The sequence below is a fragment of the Glycine max genome, chromosome 4 (genome assembly GCF_000004515.6).
Source record: "Glycine max cultivar Williams 82 chromosome 4, Glycine_max_v4.0, whole genome shotgun sequence".
NCBI lineage: Eukaryota > Viridiplantae > Streptophyta > Magnoliopsida > Fabales > Fabaceae > Glycine > Glycine max.
In genome coordinates, this window is record NC_016091.4 from 41,929,630 (window position 1) to 41,947,260 (window position 17,631).

The 17,631-nt window shown below is 33.4% G+C and overlaps 1 protein-coding gene and 1 pseudogene across 1 annotated transcript; both read left to right on the top strand.

Moving 5' to 3' along the window:
* Window positions 1-4,624: 4,624 nt before the first annotated feature.
* Window positions 4,625-7,251, top strand: LOC100796537 (transketolase, chloroplastic-like; annotated as a pseudogene).
* A 6,928-nt stretch (window positions 7,252-14,179) lies between these two features.
* Window positions 14,180-16,275, top strand: LOC100527636 (bHLH transcription factor). Its single transcript, NM_001248336.2, has 2 exons — window positions 14,180-14,548; window positions 15,923-16,275. Exons 1-2 carry the CDS (start codon window positions 14,420-14,422, stop codon window positions 16,070-16,072), a joined length of 279 nt encoding a protein of 92 aa, NP_001235265.1. The 5' UTR covers window positions 14,180-14,419; the 3' UTR covers window positions 16,073-16,275.
* Window positions 16,276-17,631: the final 1,356 nt, after the last annotated feature.

Genomic DNA, 17,631 nt, shown 5'->3' on the forward strand with positions numbered 1-17,631 from the left:
TCGCTTAAACCTTGGAATGATGGGAAGATACCACAACACCTTCGTTGGAGGGCCCTTCTTTGAGTTTTCATCAAAATTGTAGTCCTCATCATCCTTCACTTTGTACCGTGATGTTGTGGAAGCAATGTCTTCCAAGGCTATTTTGATGATACCAAAGAATCAAGAGTTAAGCAAATTCCAAAGATTCAAGAATTAAGTTTCAAGAATCAAGATTCAAGGATAATCAAGATCAAGATTCAAGAATCAAGATTCAAGGATAATTAAGATCAAGATTCAAGACTCAAGATTCAAGAATCAAGAGAAGACTTAATCAAGATAAGTACTAAAAAAGTTTTTCAAAACATTGAGTAGCACAAGAAGTTTTCACAAAATCATTACCAAAGAGTTTTACTCTCTGGTAATCGATTACCAGAAGGTAGTAATCGATTAACAGTGTTTTAAAATGTTAAGATTTCAAATTTCAAGAGTTAAAACTTATGTTTAGACAGTTTTAAATCATTTTAAACTTGTGTAATCGATTACACAATACCTGTAATCGATTACCAGAGCTTTTAAACGTTTTAATTTTCAAAATTCAAAATAAAGAGTCACATTTGTTGATGTGTAATCGATTACTACTTAATGGTAATCGATTACTAGTGACTGATTTCGAAAAATACATTTCCAAAAGTCACAATTCTTCAAGTGACTTGTTTCTGAAGATTTTTTCAAAAGTCACAACTTTTTAAGTGACTAGTTTTAAAGAAATTGCCAAGAGTCACAAACTTTAACTTGAGTCATCAAGAGATTATAAATATGTGACCATGGCAATGAATCTTGGAATCATCCTTCAACATCTATATAATAAATCATCAATCATCTATCTTTCAATCTTTTTTCAACATCATCTCTCAACATCTTTCAATCAATCTTTCAATATCTTTCTACAGAATTTTCTAATTAATTTCTCTTCATCTTTCTAAAAGTTTTTGTTTAACACTTTCTCTTCCAAGAAAAGTTCATTGTTCAAAAACTTGTGCTATTTATCTTTTTCATTCTCTTCTCCCTTTGCCAAAAGAACAGAAGGACTAATCTCCTGAATTCTTTTGTGTTTCTCTTCTCCCTTACAAAAGATTCAAAGGACTAACCGCCTGAGAATTCTTTTGATTCTTCCCTTCCCCTTAAGCAAAAGATTTCAAAGGACTAGCCACTTGAGATATCTTTTGTTTCCCCTTACAAAGATTCAAAGGACTAACCGCCTAAGAATTCTTTGTCCCAACACATTGGAGGGTACATCCTTTGTGGTACAAGTAGAGGATGCATCTACTTAAGGATTGTTATACTAAGAACAAGAAAGGGTACATCTCTTGTGGATCAGTTAAAGTGGAGGGTACATCCACTTGGTTATTCAAAGAGAACAAGGGAGGGTACATCTCTTGTGGATCCTTGGCTTGTAAAGGATTTTACAAGGTTGAAAGAAATCTCAAGAACCGCAGGTTACTTGGGGACTGGATGTAGGCACGGTTTGTGGCCGAACCAATATAAATCTTGTATTTTTCTTCTTCTTCCCTACACTCTTTAATTTCCGCTGTGTATTTTTAATTGTTGCTTTTACTGTTGGTTAAGTTATTGTTTCTATTCTTTACTTTCTTAACTTAGTAGTAAAAGCCTAATTGAATCTAGTAATATTAAGAAGGATAATTTTTAATTAGTCAAGACACATTAATAATTAATTCAACCCCCCTTCTTAATTATTCCAAGGCCACTTGATCCAACAGATGCCCCACACCTAGGGCATTTGGACATTTCATTGAATTCATGCCTGTACAGTATGCAATCATTTGGGCAAGCATGAATCTTCTTATACTCCATTCCCATCGGACACAATATCTTCTTGGCCTGATAGTAACTTTTAGGCAACGTCTTTTCCTCTGGAAGCAGATCATGCACTACTTGAAGCAGTGAACTAAAGCTTTTGTCACTCCACCCATATCTGGACTTGACATTAACCAAACTTAACACCATCGACAACAACGTCAAGGAATTCTTGCACCTCGTATACAAAGGCTTCTGTGAATCACTTTGCAATCCTTCATACATAGGGGCATGTGCTTGCTGAAAAGACTCTTGTCCAAGGTCACAAATCATATCCTCCAAGTGATCTCCCATTTCTACATCAAACGATTCAGATTGGGACCCACTCTGCATGTTTGTCAATTCACCATGTCATATCCACGTCGTGTAATTCTTCTTAATCCCATCACACAATAGATGTTCCCGTATGTCGTCCAGTATTTGTCGTCTTCCGTTCAAACAATTGATACAAGGACAATAATATTTTCCATCTTTATCCGGTCGACTTCTTTCTGAAGCAAATTGCAAGAACTACTTGACGCCTTCCTCATATTCTAGGCTGATGCGACTTTCATTCATCCAACTTCGATCCATCTAAGTAATAACTCCATGATACTCACAAAGTTATTCGATGCATGAAAATCTCACTTTTTTATTAAGGTGTGGCACTATCCCATTCAGGAAGACCGTCTTTTATGGTAGCTTCATACGTTAGGATTAATTCTATTTTGTTAAATTTGACAAAATTTTGGCAGCATTTCGCATTGGTCTCCAAGTACACGGCATGAAATCGGTGAAATTAATTTCTCGATAGTCAAGTATGCACTCAGAGAATAACTAGAAATGCATTGTACCAAAATTTCATCAAATTAAACAAAATAATGTTAACCTTAACGCATGAATCTACCATAAAAATATCAGTCTCCTTAAACTGTCCAAACAGACAATTCAAGATTGAATACAATGATTAATGCAAACTGTCCGCAAGAATCATTGCATTCAGTCTCAAACAGGAATCTAAGATTATCTCATCATGAACACAATTTGTATATCATATATCAGTTGTCTTTAATGGTAGTGAACAAGTAATAAAAACATTAATTGGTAACAAACATTTGTACCTGTGATGATGAGCAACACGGTTCAAAATGAAATGAACAATCTAACAAATAACTTAATGACCACCTACATCAATCATCAAACAAATATCAATATGTGACAATGAGTAGGCTTAAAGTATGACAGATATCAATTGATGTCGTCAATGTCTCAAAATCATAGGTCTAACTAGCATACACAGTAGTGAGGACAGTCCTACAATGTGAATAAGTCAAACAATTTCAAAATTTGATTGTTGTAAGTAGTTCTTCAAGATAATCTTCAATTCTTAGGACCCCTCCCTCTTTGTTGGTTTCTAGGTATTGGACTCCTAGGAATTATTATGATTGGGCTATTGATTATAGGGCACTGCAAACCAAGATGTGTGTTTGATTTTCAAGCAAGTTAATGTGTCATGATTTTGAAGCAAGTTAATGTCTCATCATTTTCAAGCAAGTTAAAATTTCTAGTGCTTCATCAAATGATTATAGCTATTTACTTTTTCTAAAATTTGTTGCAAGATCAAGTTTTCATGACCTGCCAGGATTATATATTTGCTTTCTTTGCTGTAGTTTTCTAGGCAGTCAGCTAGTTTATATATTTGCTTCCTTGGATGACAGGAACAACTGTAAACCCACTAATTCGAGCTACATATTCATCACAAGCTGTAAAGCAGAAACTCACTCTGCAAACCAGAACATTTAAAGTGGTATCCTACTAAGCTTGGATGAAGGTAGAAGCTAATTGACTATATTTTTGTTTAGATGCAGATGATTTATCTAATGCTCCTTATGCTTTCAATAGAACTCAGATTATGAGAAAGAGATAGAAATAATTTAGACTATGACTAAAGAGGAGTATTTGGCCACTTTAAGGAGGTAAATACTTGTGATTTACCTTGAGAAGGGGTAGAGAAGTAACTACAGTTGTATATTTTATAAGACATAGCAATAGTACTATAGTAGTGTTTGCAGTAGATAAAGTTGTATAGAATTTGATATTATATATGATTTTTTTTACTTTGGTTATTTTGAAATTGATTTTACAGAAAGAGCAGTGGATATTATAAGACACAGCTTGCATGCTTGGGACATGCATGCAAGCTGTGTCTTCTCACTAGCTACCTAGGTTTACAATATAGCTATCTAGCTAGCTAGTAAACTTCACAATCTAGCTGTCAACATTGTAATTGGTGCTAAGCTCACAGTTCCAGTGTTACGTGCTTGTCCAATTCGAAATCAGACAACAAGAGGGATCACCTCTTTGCTGGTTTAGTTGGTGAAGTATGGTGACACTATTAAGTCCATAAGAAGCTTATAAGAATTGGCAAAGGAAAAAAAGTAATGATAATTTTGTTATTGCATTTCACACCTCAACTTGATATTTTATTCTCATACTCATTCTACATTAACTAACATTCATTCATTTTCTATGTGGGACCTATAATTTCTTTTTTGTTCCTGTGCTCTTGTGTGTAGAAGAATGTCTTGCAGTGAGCTCTCAATTTTTGTTGGTTATACAATTGCCTTAAATTGGTTATACAATTTTTATTGGGACTGTTTCTAGCATAACTGATAAGAGGTTCAATCTCCATGTCGTTGAGGAACATAGAAGTTAGAACACATGACATGAATAAAGATTAAGAGCCATGTTAAATAAAGGAAGAACTTGGTTCAGGTTTAGCATTTTAAATATGGCAATGTTAGAAACTGGTTCAGGTTCAGGTTCAGCTCAATGCTGCATGTTGTTATTGATGAACAGAAAGAATGCATAATTTGAGTTGTGACTGTTTGGAACATGCAGAATAGCAAATGAAAGATATAAGGCACAATTTGAAAGTTCTTGAGGAAGAAAATGAATCCTTAAAAGTGAAACTTTGGCAGGCTTCAAATGAGGTTCACCTAGCTCACAATAGAATCCAAGATGCACATAAATTCGATCTAACCATGATTTTTTTTGGGCCATGATAAAGAGGTTGATAAAGATGCACCAGTAGAAGTTGATACTGGTTCTGGCAGTCATTCTGGTACTTAGGATATTATTGAATGTAATGATGAACATGTTGGAAAGTTAGTATCAAATGACCTGGTAGATGATAGTCAACAAACCTCTGCCCTTGAAGATTCTTGTAAGAAAAGTGAACTAACTGAACCTCAAACAACAACTTCCAATGAGGAGGACCAAAGTCGTTCTACTTTGAGTAAAAGACTAAGAGCTAACAACTGTGCTTCAAATTTGTTTGGCTTATTCTATGCAATTATTGTTTGGCACTAATAAATCATTTATTTACTTTTCTTAAAATATGCAGGGTTTGAGGCTTCACTTTGTGGTCATCAACTTAAAGCGGATATGGGTTTGGTTGCTGCTGCCGAGGTTTTGAAGAACATCGGATATCTGCAGAAGAATTTAGAAGTTCTGCATTATCCATAATTAAGAATGAAAATCTTGTTATGAAGTTCAGAGAGAGGTATCTACTGTGGGAAAAGGTTGCTCCTCTTGTACTTGGAATAACTGTATTTGGTTTAGACTTACCTGTTGAGCCCAAAGATACAATTCTAGTGGGACTGGATGATGCAGTGAAGGCCAAGAATGATGCTCCTGGACCAGCTTCATCTGAACGCAGATGGAGACTTTGGCCTATGCCTTTTCGAAGAGTCAAGAAAATTGATCACACTGATAGTGTATCAAGTGAGGAGGTATTTGTAGATTCTGAGTATCATTGCCAAACTTCTGTTGTCAAGCCATCTCCAACATCTGCTATGCCCATTTCCAAATTCATTACTATTTCACAAGTAACCACTACCATTGGATTTGCTTCTCCAAACAAGGCTAATTCCTATAGTGTTCATGGAAGTGCATTAGGTGCTAAAGAAGTGGATGCTACAAGGAAGAATCTTGGATGGTCATACGAGCCTTTCCATGTGCCAGAAGATGTCAAGAAGTATGGATGGGGAGTTAGAGATATCTCTGTTTCCTCTTAGTCTGCTGAGATTTTCATGATCAAGAATGAAACTTTCTTTATTTTTCCTTAGGCATTGGAGTCGCCATACCCCTGAGGGAGCTAAATTTGAAGTTGAGTGGAATGCCAAGTTTGTGGAATATGAGAAGAAATACAGTGAGGAAGCTGCAAAGCTGAAGGCTACTATTACTGGAGAATTACTAGCTGGTTGGGAGAAAGCACTTCCGGTAAGTAAACTAACAAACTTCTAGGTTTCTCCTAATATTTATTTTGAGTTATATCTCCTTAGTAGTTGAATGATGTGTAATCCAATTTTACTGAATAGTGGTGATTCGTTTCCATGGTTTGTTATAATCATTAACTTTCCTAATTACAGTTAAAATTCATATTAAGTACATTGCATCTTCACTCATCATCTATCTTTTTGCTTCATGCATGTATAGCCTTCAAACTTTTAAGATAAATAAAACTTGACTTCCATCATTTGTTTCTGGATTATTGACTACCCTTCTAATTAAATTTCAACTTTCAGACATACACTCCAGAAAGCCCTACAGATGCTACAAGAAATTTGTTTCAGCAAAATCTAAATGCCCTTTGTCTTCACTGACTACATGAGAGATGCCATAAGGATTTCTGCACTGTGTGAAGTTGGAGTTATTTATGTGATGACTCATGATTCGATTGGACTTCAAGAGGATGGACCAACTCATCAGCCAATAGAGCATTTGGCAAGCTTCGTTCTACTAATGGTAACGAAACTGCTAGATCATACAAAGTTGCTATGGTTAACAGGAAGAGACCCTCAATTGTTGCACTTTGTAGGCAAAAGTTGACCTAACTTCCAGGAACTTCTATTGAGGGAGTTGAAAAGGGTGGCTACATCATTTTAGACAACTCATCAGGTAACAAGCCTGATGTTATTTTGATTGGAACTGGTTCGGAGTTGGAAATTGCTGCTGCTGCTAAGGATCTAAGGAAGGAAGGAAAAGTTGTTACAGTTTTTTCTTTTGTTAGCTGGGAACTTTTTGATGAGCAATCAGATGAATAGAACGAGAGTGTTCTACCTGCTTCAATAACAGCTAGAGTTAGCATTGAGGTAGGATCAACATTTGGTTGGCACAACATTGTTGGAAGCAAAGGAAAGGCCATAGGCATTGATCGATTTGGAGCAAGTGCTCCAGCAGGAAAAATATACGAGTTTGGTATCACCAAGGAAGCTATTATTGCTGCTGCCAAAGAACTTTCGTAGATATATTTGTTGAGTTTCTTTTATCTCATCTAGAACTTGTGGTTTTCACTGGTAGCTTTGGGTTACTATTACATGACTTGTTTTTTGAGATATCACTTTAGCAACAATAAGGAAGATTAGATTATTCTTGCATATGATTGTCAGAGGAACCACTTACATTAAAGGATGAGTTGAATTAATGAAGTTGTATGAATTTGTAACAACTATTAGAGATGAAGGAAAGAAGAATGACAAAAAACTTGAATGGATTTCTTAATTGAACAATTAAGGTTTAGAAATGCCCAATGGGCACTGCTATGTGACAAAACTCCATATTACTTCTAAAATATAGAACAACCAATCTGTAAATAAACTAGTGACTATTTATGGAAAGAATGAAACCTACAACATATTTCAGAGATTGAAAATGGAGCTACGGGAAATTGGGATATTAAAATACACAAGCACAACATATTTCATTACCTTGGAGCTGACCAACCCACCTTCACCCTCAATTTCTCTAAAGGTGATTTGATTCATTACAAAGTATGTACATTTCTTGATCCTTGATTACATACCTTATACATTAAGCCTAACTACAGATTTCATTGGCACTTACAAGTTCTAGTCAAATCATTGCTCAATATTATTCTTAGTTACAAGATAACAATGCCTACTTCAAATTCAACTTAGGTTGCTATAAAGAGGAAGGAAAAAGAAATATCAACATCCACTTAATAAATGAAATAACACTATGCACAAACCAAATTACTTAACATCCCAAAACTTGTGTAGGTGAGTACCTTATGAAGAGGCCAACTAGCTTGTGACAGCTAATAACCCAGAATTGAAGAAATTTCTGCATATATAATTCAAGAAATTTTGTGTCAGCAGTGTATGTTGTGTGAATAAAGCTTCAAATAAGGTAATGAGGTTGACAATCAAGCTTCATATGGTTCTAGTCACATCATTGCTCAATATTATTCTTAGTTACAAGATAGCAATGCCTACTTGAAATTCAACTTATGTTGCTATAAACAGGAACAAAAAAGTAAAATGAACATCCACTTAATAAATGAAATAACACTATGCACAAACCAAATAACTTAACATGCCAAAACTTGTGTAGGTGAGTACCTTATGAAGAGGCCAACTAGCTTGTGACAGCTAATAAGCTAGATCGAATTGAAGAAATTTATGCATATATAATTCAAGAAAAAGATCAAAGCCTGTGAGGTTCTGAATTCCCTATTTCCACCTTGAGGGCAAGGTGGAATTTCAAAGGGGAACAATTGTTAGGATGTAAGGACAACTGTTAGTTAGTTAGTCTATAAGTTATTTAGTGAGAATAGTTAGTTAGTTAGTCAGTATTGGAGTTTGGATAGATAAATAAGGAAATCAGATTGAGGAGGGTATTCGACAAATCAGATTAGGGAGTGGGAGGAAAGATCCTTATTCAATTCTCCACTTTGTGTTCAATTTTCAATGGTAAAATTCTACTCTTTTTTATTCTTTCCACCTAGGTTCCATCTTATTTTCTGAGTTCCTACCAGGTAGTGATGTGTTATGCCTATACTTTGCCCTGTTACTAATACTATAACAAATCGAACATGCGTGGTAGTCATGATAATAACAAATACTCTCATTGTCCAAGACCCCAAGAAGTAAGCCTACATGAATTCACATTCATTTAAATTGGGTCTCCTTTGAGGTATGTTACAGACCTGGAGTATTAGTAACACAACTTTTCCTATTCATACACTTACATATAAGAAAAGAAAAATGCCTAAAATTAATTCTAAATTTAAATACAAAATATTGGCATGCTTGCTAGACTAGAGCATCGAAGATTTCAGCAAATAAAAAATTAGTCTTTATATCCTCTTGCTTCCTATTCGAAGTGGCTTAGTTTACAATTCTCAATACCCTCCAAATCATGATGACTACAAATAAACCCTTTCTTTTCCTTGTTCCTCTAATTATAAATATTTCTTTAAGTAGAGACATGGTTCTAATCTCTTAGATAGACTATCACATCCTAAGCCTAGGAGTACCACCAAAGACAAACTTTAAGGCAATCCTTACTTCTCATATAGTTTTTATTTCATTTTTAGTGAATTCAATTTATAGTAACAACTAACAAGGTTTCAGGCTAAGCAATCCAAAACAAAATGGTATAAAATGGACTGATATAAATAAAAACAATTGATTTATGACTGGATTAATTGTTGTTACATTGAAACTGAGATCTTCTTGTAATCTTCAGTATCTAACTATACATCCCATGTGGTGGCATCAAAGTCTCTGCAACTGGCAGAAACAAGCATCTTCTTCTAACACTTAGTAGCAGCCACAAAACAAATTTCCAGCCTTTCTTTTAAATACAACAAAAAACATTTAAAAAAAGGATATCTATATATGTATTTTCAAGTGTATTCAAACCACTCATTTCTCACATTTAGGTTGGCATACAAAACAGAATCGACCAATATTTCATTCAAAACCAGTATATAAAGACATAATAAGAGACAACGAAAGGAGAATAAAGATCGAATGCTATCCCTTCAAAGTAAAATCTGAGAATTGTTATAGCTATCAAAAGTTGAAGACAAAACTTACAGAATCAAAAGTGCCAAAGAGAGCAACCTACGAAATAACGAACTCAGGAACCTGCGAACCCACCAACTCATTAACTCGCGAACCCACCAACTCACGAACACACGAACCCACTAACTAGGAGCCAAGACAATGTCTAAAACCTACGAAGCAAAGAACTCACCAACCCAAAGTTAACAGTCTATAGGGATAAGGTTAAAGCAACATGAAGGTTTGCCCACGTACCTAAATCACAGCAGTCACGAATGGAACTCGTCGAGCCTATGTGAACCCAAACACGAACCTCAATGGCAGCTTGAGTGAGGAGGACAGACAGGTCTTTTGAGCCTGAGCGATGAGGAAGAAAGGGAGAAGGAATGGTAGCTTGAGTGAGGAGGAATTATAGAAGCAAAGCTTCATGATGAATCAAAGGTGATTCAAAGATGTTTTGATGATAACAAAGACGATAACAAAAGATGATGACAAAGGTGATGACAAAAGGCTCAAAGGTCAATCAAAGGATGAGTTCAAGATGTTCAAGAAGGAATCAAAGAACAACTCAAGTGAATCAAAGATCAATCAAAGAACAACTCAAGTGAATCAAGAACATTTCAAGAGTTCAAGATAAGAATCAAGAAGAATTCAAGACTCAAGAAGAAAGTTTAGAGTTAAGAATCAAGATTCAAGGTTCAAGATCTCAAGAATCAAGATCAAGATTCAAGACTCAAGATTCAAGAATCAAGAGAAGGCTTAATCAAGATAAGTATGAAAAGGTTTTTCTCAAAAATTGAATAGCACATGGTTTTTCTCAAAACATGTTTACCAAAGAGTTTTACTCTCTGGTAATCGATTACCAGATTGTTGTAATCAATTACCAGTAGCAAAATGGATTCGAAAAAGTTTTCAAGTTGAATTTACAACGTTCCAATTAATTTTTAAAAGTTGTAATCGATTACAATGTTTTGGTAATCGATTACCAGTGCCTTTGAACGTTGAAATTCAAATTCAAATGTGAAGAGTCACATCCTTTCACACAAAAGCTTTGTGTAATCGATTACACTGATTTGGTAATCGATTACCAGTGTTTGTTTCTGAATAAATCAGAAGATGTAACTCTTCAAATGGTTTTTGACTTTTTCAAATTGGTTTTAAGTTTTTCTAAAAGTTATAACTCTTCTAAATGGTCTTCTTGACCAGACATGAAGAGTCTATAAAAGCAAGACTTTGTTTTTCTTTTTCAATTAATTCATTCATACTTTTACATTCATTCAATCAATCCTTTGCAAGCTTTGAATCTCTTTGAACTTCATCTTCTTCTTTGTACTAAAAGCTTTCTGAAGTTTTCTGGTTTTCTAAACCTTGAAAACTTGTGCTATTCATCCTCTTCATTCTCTTCTCCCTTTGCCGAAAAGAATTCGCCAAGGACTAACCGCCTGAATTCTTTTTGTGTCTCTCTTCTCCCTTTTCCAAAAGAACAAAGGACTAACCGTCTGAATTCTTTTGTGTCTCCCTTCTCCCTTGTCAAAGAATTCAAAACAACACAGTCTGAGAATTCTTTTGATTCTTCCATTTCCCTAATACAAAAGTGTTCAAAGGACTAACCGTCTGAGAATTATTTTGTATCCCCATTCACAAAGTATCAAAGATTTAACAGCCTAAGATCTTTGTCTTAACACATTGGAGGGTACATCCTTTGTGGTACAAGTAGAGGGTACATCTACTTGGGTTTGACTGAGAACAAGAGAGGGTACATCTCTTGTGGATTAGTTCTAGTGGAGGGTACATCCACTAGGTTCAAAGAGAACAAGGGAGGGTACATCCCTTGTGGATCTTTGCTTGTAAAAGGATTTTTATAAGGTTGAAAGAAATCTCAAGGACCGCAGGTCACTTGGGGACTGGATGTAGGCACAGGTTGTTGCCGAACCAGTATAAAAACTCTTGTGTGTTTGTCTTCTTCTTCCCTACTCTTTTACTTTCCGCTGTGCATTTAATTTCCTCTTTTACTTTCTGTTAAGTTTCTCTTCTACTCCTCATTCTCTTAACAATTTAGTAAAAGCCTTAGAAGAGTAATTTTTAATTAGTAAAGGTTTAGGAATAATTAATTCAACCCCCCCTTCTTAATTATTTTGAGGCCACTCGATCCAACAGGAATGACAGGTCTTTCTAGCCTGAGCGATGAGGAAGAAAGGGAGAAGGGTTTTGGTAACTGATCGCGTGGTGGGAAAGCAGATTTTGGGGTTTTAAGTTATGAATAAGACAACATCGGTTTCTTAAACAAAACCGATGTTAACTTTACAATGTTAACATCATTTTTTCAAAATCCGATGTTAACTTTCTACAGTTAACATCGATTTTTCAATAACCGATGTTAAGATATTAAAGTTAACATCGGGTTTTAGAAAAACCGATTTAACATCAACTTGTTAACATTGGTTGTTTAAAAACCGATGTTAATTAAGTCAACTTATTTACCAAAATGCCACCATGCTTTTATTTACATCGGTTTTCCGAAAAACCGATGTTAAGCTTGCGATGTTAAATCAATAAATTGTAGTAATGAATCTTCATACGATTCGACAAATCCTAGAAGAATGGTTTTACAAAGAAGATCTCAGACACAATAAATGAGGTCTTAAATGATATCACACATGTCGTATCAAATCATGACTCCATTTGCCTATCATCTAAAATATCAGAGCATATTTGATTTTTAACGCATGATTTGAAAAAAAAAAATCAGATACAAAATATCAAACACATAACACAACTTTTAACTTTTATGTTTATTTACATCTTATCAAAATAATTAAGAGTCATGATTTATCTTTAAAACGCAAATATCTTTTTTACTCAACAAAATTATACCATGACACTCTTCAAATTAGACATTTGAAAACCAATTTGCTTAGTCCTCAGTCCTCTCTTCTCACTCCCAATCACCAATTGTAATCTGAAAAACTAAAATGTAGCCCTCATCATTGTTTTTCTGATGATAAGACAAAAATATATATCATTATACAGAGTATATATGGGGTATTCTTACATCAAGCATCACAGTATATGACCAAATTTCAGCCTCCCCTTGCTAACTGTTATAAAGGTATGAAAAATAATGCACATGTAACCACCATTCGTTCTATATATGATGATAACATATGCTCTGATTTCCCTTTTACCTATGATATTAAAGTCCTAATCTTAATCCAAAACTCATATATGCTTGCAAATTAAACTATCTGTAATTTTTTGTTATTATCAATCTACAACTTCGTTTTTACACCAGAAAATAGAAATGCCATGTCAATGTCAAACACAACTGAGAGTTTCATTTTCACATTTTCTTCTTCCTTTTGGATGTTCTTGGTTCGATTGGAAATTGAAATGAACCCGTTCCAGAAACGCCTAGGAGACCATGTCCTTGTTTAAGCAATTAAAAACATAAATGGAGAGTTTTTTTCATTGACTAGTCAACTCAAGTTCTGGGTGATCACGTTACCCTAATTTGTTGTTCCCCATTTTGTGTTCCCATTATTTTATATTGTCCTATATAAATAATAATAGACTTAAATATATTTTTTTTATTTTTAATAAATATTTGAATTTATGTTTTTTCAGTAATAATTTTTTTTCATTAAATTTTTAATAAAATAATACTTTTATTTTTTATCCTTGATATTTTATTTTATTATATGATAAATTAGTAAATTTTATGTTTATTTTCTAATAAATTAAAGAATTTTGTTTTAATCTTGACTAATAATAAATGAAAAAAAATTATCAAGTAACAGATACAAAATTTACTAAATTATGAGAGACTAAAAAAGTGTCAAAAATAAAAAATAAAAAAATTATTTTATTAAGGATTCAACATAAAAAATTATTAGAAAATAAAAATAAAAATAAAATATTTATTAAAAATATAAAATATAATTAAGCCTAAATAATATCTATAAAGATCTTGGATGAAACTTTTCATTGCTGCTAATGCTGGTTAATCATTTGCTTATTTTAATAAGCAGTGACCTCACTCGCAGCTCACACAAAATTGTACATTGGTATTATTGGAAAGAGTCGTTTAAGATTTTGTTAAATAGGTTGCAACTAGCTCTTGTATCAAAAGGGCTACACCCTCAAAATTAATTAAAATATCCCAAGAATATAATAGTAATTTTTTTTTGCACTATGGCATTGTTGGAAATCTTTAGATAACATGGTATTGCGTGTAGAGACTGGCACAGACTGAGAAGGTCGAAAACAAAAGAACAAGGCTTTCTTTCTCTCTCTCTCTTTCTTGTTCATTTTCTCTCACTTGAAACATGCACACGGTGCTCTGAAAGTTCTAACCCCAAAGTTGGGAACACACTGGGACGATATTATAGCATATCTCTAGAAAGGTGATTCTTCTCACTCTCTCTCTCCAACACACTATTTAAATACAACTATAGCCCTCTTCTTTCTCCCATGCAACTTGTCTTAATTTCTTTCTCGATCCCCAACATCACTAGCTAGCTCCTTTTGTACACACTCTACAACCCCACCTAGCTACATCACTTAATTAGTTTTCCCATATCTATAACCAATTTCAAATTCTCACCCTTAACTAGCTAGCTATATTTCATAACTGATTATTACCAACTCACTACATATTATTGGCTAGGATTCACCATTAGACTTAAAAGTAGTTGATTTATTATATATATAAGATGTCTAGCAGGAGGTCACGGTCAAGGCAAACAAGTAGTTCAAGGAATATCACCGATGATCAGATCAATGATCTTGTCTCCAAGTTGCAACAGCTTCTTCCAGAGATTCGCGATAGGCGCTCTGACAAGGTTCCTCCTACATACATACATTTTAACTTCCTTTTTTTTTCTGAATTATCCGGCCACAAGATTCTGCCTCTCTTTCTGTGTTTAAGCACACATTCACACGTACCTAACTCTACTTTTTCTTTAATTTATCTCTATAAATTAGTATACTATGATGCACAGATATGGGTGCAATTTGCAACTGATAGTTTGTCTACTTTAAAGAATAAGAGAATCGGTGTTACCATGTTACTAGTTTTAATTTTGTTTTCATTATGGTTTCAAATTGTGAATGCGGTTGTAGTTGTGAGCATTAGGGCTGTTGCGGTTCTTATTGCGGTTATTGCAGTGTGAATCTATTTTATGTTAGCACTAAATATAATTCATGGTCAATGACTCATTTTAAAGTTTAAACATTCTATACAATCTATATCTCTAGTTCTTCCCCTCTAATTTCACCTCTACTAGCTCAATTCTATTTTACTATGTATCTAACCCTTCAAAATTCTCTAAGAAACTACAAAATGAAGATAGGGAAAAAATGAAAACCTAATTGTACGAGAACTATGAAGTATGTCGCGGCCTGATGCGGTCCGATGCAGCTGTTTCACCCGATGTGTTCCGGCAGTTGCAGCGTTGCGTTGTGGATCTTTCTGTAATTTTCAAAAACAATGCAATGGGGTAGTGATGCTGTTGTAGACACTACCACAAAAGCAATATTGCTGCCGCATCAGTGATGCAATCAGCACTTTGAAACTATGTTTTACTTTTTTTTATTGCCAAAAGTGGAAGGGATTTGAATCCGGTACTTCCTCCTCCTTCTCCTCCTTTCATCCTTAAGCTCTTCCTTCTCCACCGTAAGTGAATCTTATATCTCTTTCATTTCACTGTGTTGCAAGTTAGCTGATAAAATAAATGTTGCAAGTTAATTGCAAGAGCTAGTTTTGTCATTTTGATAAATACAAGCGGTAATTATTTTTTAGCCCTTTAATGGGTGTCTCTTACAATTTTTTATTTGAATTTTACACAATTTCAACAAAGTAAAGTTACCCACAACTTATACAATACTTTGGTCATAGGTCGACCTGAGGTCTCTAGCATACCAAACATATTCTTACCTAGATTTTCTTAATTACGAAAGAAATAGTGCGATAATTGCCAACCTGAATACTTCTTGAACTTTTGAAATACTTCTTTCTTTACATTTTGCTAATATTTGAACCCGTTTCTAGTTTTTCTTACTTGCGAACCTGTCCGGATAAGTTGTTATCTATCTAAGGTTAATAAAAGTTAAACAGAAAAAAAAAATCTATCATAAAATGTTACTATATATGTAGTGAATTTTGATATATATGGCAGAACTCTATTAATTAAGTGAATTTTGAATGCATTATGCAGGTTTCAGCTTCCAAGGTGTTGCAAGAGACATGCAACTATATTAGAAGCTTACACAGGGAAGTGGATGACCTAAGCGAGCGTTTATCTGAGCTCTTGGCTACAACTGACACAGCACAAGCTGCAATAATTAGAAATCTACTAATGCAATAGATCGGTGCAGTAGTTAATTTATCGCATAATTCATAGTTAGCACTTCAGTACTTGTGAACCGATCCAGTCAGTAGTCGCGTATTTCTTATTCTCTTTTTGTTTCACTTTTTTTTTCTGGTTTTTGTCCACTAATATGCATGATTACTGCTTTTGCAAAGCCCATTTTCCTAAGATATTAAATAAAAGTCTGAGTTTGCGCTTTGCTAAATATAAATTTTCTCTTTCTAAGCCCACGCAGATATTAGATGGACAACTTAATTTTTTAATTTTTCTTAAATTTGACGCTATCGTTTTTAATTATTTACCATGGGAAAATGCTCCTATAATTTGGACAGCAATATATATAGCCTCGTGTGCGGAAATGGATATAACTAGCTTGCAAGAGGAATGCTAGCAAAATCTAAGATGATATCCAATAAACTCTAACTATTCATAAAAAGAGTTTTAATTAGAAAAAGAATTTTAAAGAGAGTATCCCTAGTATTCCATCAGTTCTAATGCTACTAACTAAATAATAATGTGGTAATTAATTATAAGTTGTTAGTCGGAGTTATATTAAATTTAGTCTTTTTAAGTAAAGTTTTATGGTTCAAGTTATAAATAAAAAATAGTGATTAAAAAGAGTGATCCCCATAAAGATAGTCATTCATATTATTTGATTACGATTAGTCATCAATAAAGTTGATAGATATATATTTCATACTCATATCATGATAAAAAAATAAAATAATGATGTAGTTATTAGAATCTAAACTCTTAAATGCTGAAATGGATAAAAATCACCATAGAAAATTCATTTACTCTAAAATCATATCAGACATCCCGTAACCAATAGACCTTGTTCCAAATTTTATCTCGGCTGAAGTATATGAAATAATAAATATATTATATTAGTTTAAAATAATCATATCAGATTAAGGAGTAAGTATATATATTAAAGGGAGTAATTATGTATTAAAGGATTTCTATCAATATTGCTTTTAACTTCTTAAGTGACATACTCAAGACTCTAAGTCACTGGAAACAAATTATACAAATTAAATCAGGGGTTTATATATATAACACGGAAGAAATAAAATACAAAAAATATAAATTTTACATAAAAAAATTGTAAGGAAAAAATTCACTTGTAGATTTTTAAAATTAAGGGAATGCAAGTACACCCCTGTCCTTTGTGTAGTGCCAATCCTTCTTATCATTTTTCTATAAACACATAACAGAAAAACTCAAATTAAACTCCTCTTATAATTAATGATTTAGACAACTTAACTTTTGAAGTTAAGTTGAACTTACTTTGATCTCAATTCTAAATATAAATTATAAGGATAAAAGATATATTTAAGTCTAACCTTATAGAAAACAACAAAAAAATCAACCATTATGTCATTCTTGGTTGATATTGTAATTAACAATATTTCTTGTGTATCATCACATTATGACTTATTAACTTTTTTATTAAATTAAAAAATTTATAAGTTAAAAAATTTATTGAATATATAAATATTTTTAATTTTATTTTATACAATTTTACATATCTTAATTTTGAATAATTTACATAT

Bases quoted from the DNA above. Each gene is read 5' to 3' on its own strand.
- LOC100527636 (NM_001248336.2), top strand. From the start codon at position 14,420: ATGTCTAGCAGGAGGTCACGGTCAAGGCAAACAAGTAGTTCAAGGAAT. The intron at 14,549-15,922 runs GTTCCTCCTACA...TGCATTATGCAG, and splicing joins GCGATAGGCGCTCTGACAAG to GTTTCAGCTTCCAAGGTGTT.